The sequence below is a fragment of the Cornus florida genome, unplaced genomic scaffold, assembly GCF_030987335.1.
Source record: "Cornus florida cultivar Cherokee Brave unplaced genomic scaffold, ASM3098733v1 CherokeeBrave_3.0.0_Hap2_Chr09, whole genome shotgun sequence".
Taxonomy (NCBI): Eukaryota; Viridiplantae; Streptophyta; class Magnoliopsida; order Cornales; family Cornaceae; genus Cornus; species Cornus florida.
The window spans coordinates 27,381,724-27,393,726 of record NW_026775579.1 but is presented as its reverse complement, the minus strand read 5'-3'; the positions used below and the strand labels follow the sequence as shown (position 1 = coordinate 27,393,726).

General features: G+C 38.6%; 1 protein-coding gene across 1 annotated transcript; it reads left to right on the top strand.

Annotated features, from left to right (window-relative positions):
* Nucleotides 1-6,613: 6,613 nt before the first annotated feature.
* Nucleotides 6,614-10,637, top strand: LOC132272434 (uncharacterized). Its single transcript, XM_059773586.1, has 5 exons — nt 6,614-6,710; nt 7,063-7,353; nt 7,471-8,252; nt 8,601-9,044; nt 9,189-10,637. Exons 1-5 carry the CDS (start codon nt 6,614-6,616, stop codon nt 10,635-10,637), a joined length of 3,063 nt encoding a protein of 1,020 aa, XP_059629569.1.
* The last annotated feature ends 1,366 nt before the right edge of the window (nt 10,638-12,003 follow it).

The window sequence follows — 12,003 nt, the reverse complement described above, 5'->3', positions numbered from 1 at the left end:
TCTGGGCCTGGGCCTGGGCTGAGTTTATTGAGCCCGAATTCAATTCGGGCCGGGCTCGGGTAGATATGTTATGAAGCCCGAAGCTCAACCCGAACCCGCCCAAAATGCTAATATTGGTTATGAATTTTATATTTTGTTGGAATGTGGCTTGTTGTTTTGTTAACTTTGTACTTATTTATTATTAATGTTGGACTTGTATGTTTTGTATTCAAGGCCTGTACGTTCTGTATGTTTTGAATGTTTTGTATTTTGTTGGAAGCGTCATCATGAACACACATCACACAGATTCAAGGCCTTGTGGTACTGCAACTTTATCATCATCATCAGCTTCTGGAGTTGTCATCTTGATGTTGTTGGAGATGATGATGCACTACTTGAACATGATGAGGTTGAAACTTGAAACTCATACAACTACTCCAACTCCAAGCACTAATAAAATTGAGAGAACCCGATTTAAAAGTCCAAGAAAACCTGAAAATATAACCTGAATAAAGAACCAGAGTTTAGCCCGTGTTTAAAAATTAAGTATGGGCTAGGCTTGGGCTCACTAGGCGAAATTATACCTGGGCTTGGGCTGGGCTTGGGCTGAAGATTTGTATGTTGGGCTGAGCCCGAGTTAAGTGTCCAACCCGCCCGAGTCGCAGCCCTAATTTAAAGTATAACTTGAGCCCAACTTATCATATGAAATGTTAAACACAAGTCTAACTCTAATTTTACCTTCAAGACTTTCAACCCTAACTATTCAATTTGAGCTCAACCCATTATTCTACTTTTAAATTCGGGTTTGCAACTTTAGCTTAGATTTCAAGTTAAAAATTCTAGTTAATTTATATTACTCATATGACTAATCTTCAAACCCAAAGTATAATCTGATCTTGAATTAGTTTTAGATTAAATTACTCTTAAAAAAAATAAATAAATAAAATAAAAAAGTTAGCTTAAAAGACTTTTAATAAATTACAAACAAATTCTTATAAAATTAATTCTCTTAAATGTTAACATACAATAAGTTAAGATTTAAGAAAGAAAGTTGAAAAGAAAAAAAATAATCATACTTTAAATATTATATAAAACGTATTTAAAATTAAAAATATATATGAAAATAATATTAAAATTCAGGTTCGGATTAGCTCGAGTTGCTAGCATCTCAACCTAAGCCCAACCCTAATTAAATTCGGTTTGAGATTTTTCAACCCAAGTCCAACCCTAATTATAAAAATAATTACCCAAACTAGCAAAAAATTAGATTGAATTCGGGTTAGATTCGGGTCGCCCAACTCTAATTGCACCGCTAACTATGTTATCAAATTTTTATCTCAACCCATATTAGTTTTGGTCTTTTATTTATTTTTTATTATTATTTTTTTAAAAATATTATCTTAATTTGACCTACATTACGGTTCTTCGCTAGTATTGTTATTATAGTAATTTTTAATGCATTCAACTTAATATTTTTTTTCATTTTATTTCATATCAATATTAATTCAATAGTCACCAATTCATGTGACACGTGGGGTTAATTTAAAATTTGTAATTCTGGATAAAACTTATAGATTGATCTAATAATTAGTTCGAAATCATGATTGATGTTGCTTGCTCTGTATAATGCTATCCAATACAATAGAGTTCTAAAACTTCATAAATAGTCAAAGTATTATTAAGAACTATTTTGTTTGACATTGAGGATAGCACTCTAAGTAACATTTTTTAAGTAAAATCTAATTTTAGGTTATAAAAAAGAAGTAAAATCTAATTGATGTTGCTTGCTCTATATAATGCTGTCCAATACAATAGAGTTCTAAAACTTCATAAATAGTCAAAGTATTATTAAAAACTATTTTGTTTGACATTGAGGATAGCACTCTAAGTAACATTTTTTTAAGTAAAATCTAATTTTTGTAAATCAAATTTTACAAAATTATCATCCAAACATTATTATAATTTTTTTTTAAATAAATAAATTATTTGCAAAAAATTGAATCAAATATGCCAACTAAAGATCATTACTCCTACCAAGAACACGATTAAAATATGCCAACTAAATTTTTATTTTTTTTCGGTAAATAAAATTATACTTCCGCTGTTGGAATAAAATAAAATAAAGTTGAAAACTATAGAAAAAGAATTTCCACTGTCGGGGTTTGAACCCGGAATTTCATATACTCAAAATTTCCAATGTGCTACAACGGATTTATTGTTAACTTTGGCACATTTTACCTTTTTATATAAGTATGAAATTCTCTTTTAGATACGCCAACAGCTTGTGCATGTGTTGGCACCAAAACTTGGCAGCCACTTCAGCAGCGACGTGGACCAATGGGAAGCCGATAAGGGTTGAGCATGTCCAAGAATGGATCGGCCAGTTTGAAGATATTAGGAGCAAATATAGAAAGATATATTTCAGCCACCTAATGATATGGCAGTTGCTGAAATATAGCGACTCACATTTGACTTTTTTCAAAATGGGCTGTTAATAGAAAAGGAAAAGGCTAGAGTTTGGATGAAACTCAATAACTAAATTCCTATAAAATAGGAAGTTTAGTTTGATGAAAGAAGGAAAGCTTTGAAGACATGTATAGAAGGTTGGCAGCATGAAGTGAACAAATCTAATTGTGACAAGTGGCCTTGACATGGCGCTAAAGGATGGGCCACTTGGGATAGAACACGGCTGCCAAGTTTATAAAAGGAAGTTGCTAGAACTTAGCAATTTTTCAGCAACTTTCTAGCAACATTTTAGCAATATCTCGGCAACTTACATGTGATTAAATCGAGGAAGGTTGTTTTTACAGAGATTTCCTACTGAAACAAAACAAGAAAGGAAGCAGAATAACAATAGGATTTGACTGAGTTCAAATTGTGAAGAAAAGAATCAAAGAAGGAGAGATTTTCTAGCAATAACTTAGGAAAATAAGTTGAGATAGAACTTCTATAAATAGAAGTATTGTATTCCTATTCCAATTTGTCCAGCACCACCACAAAACATGCATTTCAACTAAAAATGTTTTCAATTGACTCTACGTCATTTTTTTCCTATCAATTTCTTTATTTCAATTTAATGGCAATTGATTAGATCATTGTCAACTATTTCAATTCAGCCATTTACTTTCTTTCAATTTCAATTATGCCAATTTTAATTACGCAATTTTAGTTAGGCTTTCAATTCAATGGCAATTGATTAAATTCTTGCCATTGAATCGTAGTGACAATTGATTAAATTCTTGTCATTACTTGGCTGATGGCAATTGATTAAATTCTTGCTATCACGTTTCAGTGGCGATCGATTAAATTCTTGCCATTGTGTTTGGCTGGTGGCGATTGATTAAGTTCTCGCCATCACGTTCGGCCGGCGATCGATTAAGTTCTTGCAGCCTGTCTTCACTCGGCCATTCCATCCATTCAAACATTCTTCAGCCGTTGTATTTCTTTAGACACTCCAAAAAGTCCTTGCTACAAACAGGGCATAAAAGAACCTTGCTGGGAGTTCTTACTAGTCTCTCTCCCACACAATCGCCTGAGGGTTAGCCATCGGAAAAAGGGATAGGCTGGTGTTCAATTACATATTTTGGGTATTTTGTACAAATACTCTGGCACGCCCGCGAAGAGTCCATCGACCGGCGTAGGGAACAAAAACCGTACGAACACGTTTTGGCACGCCCGGTGGGACCGCTACTAGAGTGTTATAAAAGACGCAAATATGCCGCGGCCCACAAAAAATTCTAAGGCCGTGGCTACTGATGAAGATTTGGAGGAAGGCGATCAGCCAGTACAGGCTGAGAACTCTGCAGCAGGTCCTACTGATGAGTTAGTCGTACTTCAAGCACAGGTTAGCTCCTTGGTAGATGCAATGGGAAGGATGGGAGCACGCTACAACGACTTGCATGAAAATATGTCCCAACTCTCAGCTTTTATTTTGAACAAGCTGACTCAAGCTAGCAACTCCAACAATCAGGAATCGGCTTCTCAGCCGAATCTATCACAAGCTGCTCGGCCAGAGAGGGCAATTGAAACATCACAGCCATGGCCGCCAGTAGTGACACTCCAACCAGTTGCAACATCAAGTCAGCCGGTTCATACGCTACTCATCTGGGCAGAAAGCTATCCTCAGCCTACGTTGGCAGGTTCTAATCAGCCACCAGTAGTAGGTTCGCAGCCACAAGTAATTCTACCAAACCCTCCTCGGATGCCTTTGAACTCGGGGGGCAATCAGATCAGGTGGAGGCCACCGAACCCACTGTATACTCATGTGCCGCCACAGGTAGGGCTCGGGGGGCAGAATATGGCTAATCAGCCACATGATTGGCCGAATTGCTATCAACCAGCGGCTAATCAGCCGCCAGTTTTTAATCAGGTACCACCAATATTAAATCAGCCACCTCAAGTCATGTTAGATAGAAGACAATTAGCTGATTTACTCACAGAAGAATATGGCCTGGAACTTAGAGGTGCCGGCCGACCAATTTATAGAACTCCTTATCCAGAAGTGGTAGACCAAGTTGAGTTCCCTAGAGGATATAAAGTCCCTGACTTTGTAACCTTTAGTGGAGAGGGGAATCAATCGACCGTGGAACACATTGGCCGATTCACGGTTCAATGTGGAGAGGCCAGTGTTAGCCCGTGGTTGAAATTGAGACTTTTTCCTAACTCTTTGACAGGGGCAGCTTTTTCATGGTATATTCGTCTACCTCCTAACTCTGTTTTTAATTGGCCACAGATGGAGGAATTATTCCACAATCAGTTCTACCGTACGGAGACAGAACCTACTCTGGCCGATTTATCCAGGCTAAGTCAATTGCCTAGTGAATCGGTCGAGACATTCATTGCAAGATTCAGGAGAGCAAGATTAAGATGTCGTGTACCTCTTCCAGAACAGGAGTACATTCGTTTGGCTTTGAACGGCCTTGATTTTGAACTTCGGAAGAGGTTTGAAGGAGTTCCATTTTGTGACATGTATGACCTGGCCGAGAAAGCTACCAGGTATGAGTTGGTTCTCAAAGAGGAGAAAGAACGAAAAAATTCCTCTAAAGGTACGTACTATAGGGACCCCAACTATGAAGTTTATTCAACTGATATGGTTGAAGAGGAAGATTTTGAAGCTAATTTAGCCGAAGTCATTCTAAAGAAACCTTATGTATGTGACGCTTTAACAAAACCAAATGTATCCACCAGTGGTACTCAGCCATCGACTACATCGGCCAGGAAGGGTACGGCTGATACTGGTAAGGTTTATACGTTTGATCTGGCCAAAACAGAACAAATTTTTGATCATTTGTTGGCCGACAAACAAATCGTTTTGCCAAAAGGACACAATATACCATCGACCAATGATTTAAAAGGAAGAGAGTTCTGCAAATTTCATAATTCATGGAATCATACTACTAACAATTGTTATGTATTTAGAAATGTATTGCAGAAATCTATCGATGAAGGTGTATTGAAATTCCCTGAAAAGAAGCCAGATGTAATGGGGGTCGATGGCGATCCATTTCTTAATATTGTCAGTACCAATGTAATCAGCTTGGCAACTGAAAAAGCCGCTGATAATGGTAGACAGGAAAGATTACCAAAAGTTCTTGGTAGTTCATCGGCCAGTAATGATGAGCAGAAAGTTAAGGACTTGGAAATTCAGTTAAGAGAAGCTCAGATTGCCCTCATCAACCATGGTTGTTGTCCAAATTGCAAAGGCCGAAGGAATAACTCAGACAAGAGGGGCTATTTCCATTCAACCAGAAAGCGCAGTGTCCATGAAAGGTTAGGCCATCAGCCTAGACAGAATCACGAAGAAATCAATCGATCAATATTTAGAGAAAATGGGCCGAGGGCAGTGAGAATCATTCGGTCATCGGTGGCCGATAGAGTCCTGCCAGAGCAACATTTTTATCCCAGTTTCAAAAGGAAACCAACAATTCAGTCAGAAATATGGGTTCAAAAAGGAGAAGAATCTAGTCGTGTAAGAACGGTTAGACCTCCTTTGGTTGACCATGGCAGATGGACTCGAGTAAGTTACCCAAAGTTTCCTAAGCAGCCTCCTACACGTACCCAAAAAAGGAGGATGCAAAGGAAAAATGCAGAACTCAAAAGGAAAGAAGACAAGATCGACCATGATCAACTAGAAAGAAAAAATGAACCAGTGGTGGCTGAAGACATGGAGGTCGCTACATCATTTGAGAATAAGGCATGCTTTTATGAAGAAAAAGATGATCAGCCCGACCAGGATCCAAAGCATGCGGCCAAGTACAGAATTCGTTTTGGTTCTCTCCCGGATAAGGTAAATTGTAACATGGTATTTGTTTTGCCTTCTGTGTTTGAAGCAAGGATAGAACCAACGGTGAACAAGGATGTTGAGTCAGCCAAGCAGGAGGAAAAGGCTGAATCTTCAGAAATTAAGAACGATTCGACAAGTTCATCGGCCGGGATAGGATTGATCTCTCAGGATCAGCCATCTAAGGCCGATAAAATCATTTTTGAAAAACCACCTTTGTCCATGACACAGTAGTTGAGGCCGTTATATGTTAAAGTATGGGTTGAGGGTCAGCCAATCAATAAGGTTTTGGTTGACAATGGTTCGGTGGTGAATGTCATTCCATCAACTACTTTGAAGAAATTGGGTAAAACCATGGATGATGTAGTTCCAACCGACGTGGCCATCAGTGGTTTTAATGGAGGATCTAGTAACACCAAAGGTATTCTACCTTTGGAAATTACTATTGGCGGTAAGACATCCTTTACGGCTTTCTTTATCATTGATTCAACCGCGGCCTATAATCTCCTTTTAGGCCGAGATTGGATTCATCCTAACATGTGCATCCCATCAACCTTGCATCAAATGTTGATTTTTTGGGATGGAAATGAGGTAAAAATTGTTGAGGCCGATAACAAACCCTTTATAGCTAGGGTGTATTCGGCTGAGGCTGCACTTTATGATGAAACTGTTGTACCTATCAAATTTGTTGGCATTAACAGGATGGGACGACCAGTAGCGGCATCAATGAAGAAGAATTTAATTAATGCTGATATTAAAGAATTATTGTCAGAAGCAGCTCGGCCGAAAATTGATATTTTCAGGTCGACCATCAAGGACATTGAAGATGTTACTGATGGATCACAAAACCAATGAAGAAAAGAAGCGGCAAGCTTTCAGGGCCGCTTGCATCAGACTGAAAGCATATCTGGCTGAGAAGAGACTGGCCAGAGAAGAACAACTATATGAAGAGGTATCGGCAAGCACGGCCGATATAATTGAAGAAGGTTTCGAAAAGCTGAATGCAATCCAACTTGAAGATTTGGAGTCAACCCCTTCCAGGATGGAAGATAATAAAGCAGATGTGCAAGATCCTTTATTGGAAATAAATGTTGGTACTAAAAAAGATAATCGGCCATTATTTGTTAGTGCTTTGCTTGAGCCTAAATTCCAGGCCGATTTGATTAAATTATTAAATGAATATAAGGATTGCTTTGCTTGGAGTTATGAAGAGATGCCTGGCCTGTCTAGAAAATTGGTAGAACATAGATTACCGATCAAGAAAGATTTTCAGCCATATAAACAACCACCAAGAAGGATGTCTTCGGAAGTAATGCTTAAAATTAAAGAAGAAATTGAAAGACTTCTTAAGGCAGGATTTATTCGAACAGTTAGGTATGTTGAATGGTTGTCTAATGTTGTTCCTGTAATGAAGAAGAATGGCAAACTTAGAGTTTGTGTGGATTTTCGCAATTTAAATAATGCCACTCCAAAAGATGAGTATCCAATGCCTATGGCCGACCAACTTATTGATTCGGCCGCTAAGCATGAAATATTGTCTTTTATGGACGGCCATTCAGGTTATAATCAAATCTATTTAGCCGAGGAAGATGTTCAGAAAATGGCTTTTAGATGTCCTGGGTCAATTGGTACTTTTGAGTGGATTGTGATGCCATTTGGCCTAAAAAATGCCGGGGCTACTTATCAAAGGGCAATGAATTCTATCTTTCATGATATGATTGGCCGATTCATGGAAATTTATATAAATGATGTGGTTGTGAAATCATCGGCCAAGAGACAGCATTTGGAACACTTGAAAAGGGCCTTTGAAAGGATGAGGATTCACAAATTGAAAATGAACCCATTGAAGTGTGCATTTGGAGTTTCAGCCGGGAATTTCTTGGGGTTCTTGGTACATAAACGAGGTATTGAAGTTGATCAGAACAAGGTCAAAGCTATTATAAATGCTAGGGCCCCAGCTAACAAAAAACAAGTGCAAAGGTTCCTCGGCCAGGTAGGTTTTCTTAGAAGATTTATTTCTAACCATGCTGGCCGAGTGCATGTCTTTTCGACTTTAGTGAAATTAAAGTCACATGAGAAATTTCATTGGGACGAATCCCATCAGAAGGCCTTTGACAAAATAAAAGAGTATTTGGAAAACCCCCCGGTTGTAATGCCTCCAAGAAAGAAGTGGCCGTTAAAGCTTTATTTATCGGCCGCAGAAGAATCAATTGGTAGTATGCTCGCGCAAGACAATGAACATGGAAAGGAGCAGGCTGTCTACTACCTGAGTAGAGTACTAACTGATGTAGAATGCAGATATTCCTCAATTGAGAAGCTTTGTTTATCTTTGTACTATTAGGCCATGAAGCTGAGAGTATACATGCGGCCTGTTGATGTTTACATTCTTTGTCAGACTAACGTGATCAAGTATATGTTATCAAGGCCATTGATCACTGGCCGAATAGGTAAGTGGGCTTTGGCTTTGATGGAATTCAATTTTATTTACGTCCCACAAAAATCAGTAAAAGGAAGGGTTCTGGCTGATTTTTTGGCCGATCATCCTTCAACTGATATTGATCCATGGGTTTATGATGAATTGGAGTCATCAGCTATATTCTTAACTCCTTGGATCTTGATGTTTGATGGATCAAGCACGGCTGATGGAGCAGGAGCAGGTATTGTTATTATTTCGCCAGCTGGCAGAAAGGCTTCATTCTCTTTCTTTTTAGATTTTAAATGTTCAAATAACCAGGCCGAATATGAAGCGCTTATAATCGGCCTGGAGATTTTAATTGAAATGGCTGTTAGAGATGTAAAGATTTTGGGAGATTCAAACTTAGTCCTTAGCCAAATTTCTGAAGATTTTAAGTGCCTAAGTTGGCAATTAAGGCCGTTTCATTCTCTGGCCACTTCATTAATTAATCAATTTGATAATGTTCAACTTAAGTTCTGGCCGAGAGGGCAGAATAAGGAGGCTAACAGCATGGCTCAAGCAGCCTCTGGAATAAGAGTACCAGCCGGAATAGAAGATCAGTTGATAAAGATAACACGAAGATCTTTGCCATCGGCCGAATTGAGAAATACTATGTTTGATACTTGGACAATTGATGTAGAAGATTTGGCCGACGATGACTGGAGGATACCATTTATAATGTTCCTTCGAAATCCAAACATCAAGGCTGATAGAAGTATTAAAAGAAAAGCGATCAACTTTGTGCTTCTAGATGGGGATCTATACAGAAAAGGGTTAGAAGATGGGCTCTTACTACAATGCATAAGCAAGGAGGAATCACTTCAGGTAATGGCCGAGGTACATGAGGGCAGCTGTGGGGCTCACCAAGCTGGGATTAAAATGAGATGGCTGATTCGCAGGTATGGATATTATTGGCCGAGAATGAGGAAAGATTGCATAGATTACTCAAAAGGTTGTCAAGCTTGTCAAAGACACGGGCCGATTCAGAATGTACCAGCAAAAGAATTACAGCCAATAATCAAACTTTGGCCATTCAGAGGTTGGGGCCTTGACCTTATTGGTAAAATTAATCCACCATCAAGCGAAGGCCATCACTGGGTGATTGTTGCCACAGATTATTTTACTAAATGGGTTGAGGCCAAGGCTTGCAAAGCGGTTGATCAGCAAACAGTGATTAATTTCATGGAGCAAAACATCATCCACAGATTTGGGATTCCAGAAACACTTATTTCAGACAATGCAACAGTATTTAGAGCAACTGATGTACTACAATTCGGCCACAACATGAATATTCATATGTCAGCCTCTACGCCATACTATGCTCAAGCAAATGGCCAAGCCGAATCTTCAAATAAGATTCTAATTGAGATCATTGAAAAAATGATCAAAGATAAGCCAAGAAGGTGGCATGAGACTTTGTCTGAAGCTTTATGGGCCTATAGGAACTCAAAAAGAACAGGCACAGGAGTTACACCATACATGTTAACTTATGGTCATGATGCTGTTCTGCCTATGGAGATGAAGGTTAAATCAGCCAGAGTTGCTTTTCAAAATAATCTAACTCCAGCTGATTATACTCAAGCAATGTTGGTAGAATTGGAAGATTTGGATGAATTTAGAAGGGATGCCTTGGATCATATCATAGCTCACAAGAAGAAAGTGATGAGGATCTACAACAAGAGGGTAAAACCTAAGTCTTTTGCTGAAGAAGATTTGGTTTGGAAAGTTGTTTTGCCAGTGGGTAAAGTCGATAGGAAATATGGGAAGTGGTCCCAAAAATGGGAAGGGCCATACTTAGTCCATCAAGTCTTAAGTGGAGGAGCATATAGGCTGAAATATTTCAGTGGCCAATTACATGACTATCCCATTAATGGCAAGTACCTCAAGAGGTACGTACCGGCAATCTTTGAAAGGGAAAATTAGTGTTAGCCAGTACTTATGGCTGACCATGTGTACCTTTATGTAATAAAAATCGGCCTATTTTTCTAGGCTGATTTGGTTATTTTAATAAATTCTTTCTCGCTAGAATGTTGATGTTTGTTTGGAGTAACAAAAAAGGCCATTTATTCATTGAAGTGTAAAAGATTACATCATTTAAAGATCATACACTAAGATGGCCACAAAAGGAAGCTAATATAAAAAATAAAAAAAAATTCATATGTTTGCAAATTTTTCCTTGAAATCGGCCCAAATAACTGAGGACCAATTGAAGGCCACCATGGCCTGCCTCTTTGACTCTTCCAATTGAGGTAATTCTCCACGAAGATTTGCATACTCGTGAGCAAGGTCTTGAGCTTCAAACTGCAATGTAGCAGCTTCAGCAGACAAGATGGCCTTACGAGCATGGATCTGGTCGATCTCTTTCTGAAGGACATGTTCTCTTTCCTCAAGGCCGATGAACTCTGTATTCACTCTTTCAAAGGAGGAAGCTTGAATTAACAATTGGTTAGCAAGGGTATCCTTCCTGTTTTTACTCTTATTGAATTGGTTGATTGTTTCATTGGCTTGGAAAATATCATCGGTCAGAGTTGGTAGCTGGCCTTTAAAGGTAGCAATAGTGGCTTGAAGATCAACCGGAAAGTCTGGGTACTGGCTGAGTGTAGAAAGCACTGCTGTGAGTTCACTTTCAAAATTAGGAAGATCAGCAACATCCCTTTTCAAGATCTCAAGTAAAGATTTTTTGGTCTCTTCTAAGGATTGTATAGGGATATTGGTTGAAGTGACTGGGGTGGCTCCAAAAGATTCACTTTCTTTCTCTTCGGTCACTGAAGCCACCACATCCTTAAAAAAATTGCTCAAAGCCAATAGGGATGAAGCAGGAACTTTTTGTGGAGGAAATAAAGGAATAATTTGAGTTTTCTCATACACAACCTGACAAAATGAGGAAAGATTAGATCTTAAGTTTTTTTTTTTTTTAGGACATGAGATAGTCAATACCTTAGATGATTCGGCTATGTCTGTCACTAAGAGTGGCTGATGACTGGTTTCTGGAGGAGGAAATTCTGGCTGAACCGTTGTGCTATCTCCCTGGGATGAAGTTTTAGCAGGAGTGACTTGAACATTGAAGGGCACCTCAATGGGATCATGAAAATCCTTCAGAGGGCTGAAATTTCTAACTGGGCTATAGACCAAGTCAAGAAGAGGAGATTGCTGCAAAAGAGAAGAAATTAAGGACCATATTAATTAAAAAGTTTGGAAATTTCAAGTACAGTTATCTTTACCTCTTTTTCATCTGAGGAATGATCAGAAGGAGTGTCAGTCACATTAATTACGGGATCATCGGCCACGT

What these genes read in the sequence shown, in the direction of transcription:
- LOC132272434 (XM_059773586.1), top strand. Translation starts at nt 6,614, where the DNA reads ATGGATGATGTAGTTCCAACCGACGTGGCCATCAGTGGTTTTAATGGA. An exon ending in TTTGGAAATTACTATTGGCG is followed by an intron (nt 6,711 to 7,062) that starts GTAAGACATCCT and finishes TGATATTTTCAG; the next exon opens with GTCGACCATCAAGGACATTG. An exon ending in TGCAAAGGTTCCTCGGCCAG is followed by an intron (nt 8,253 to 8,600) that starts GTAGGTTTTCTT and finishes TTGTACTATTAG; the next exon opens with GCCATGAAGCTGAGAGTATA.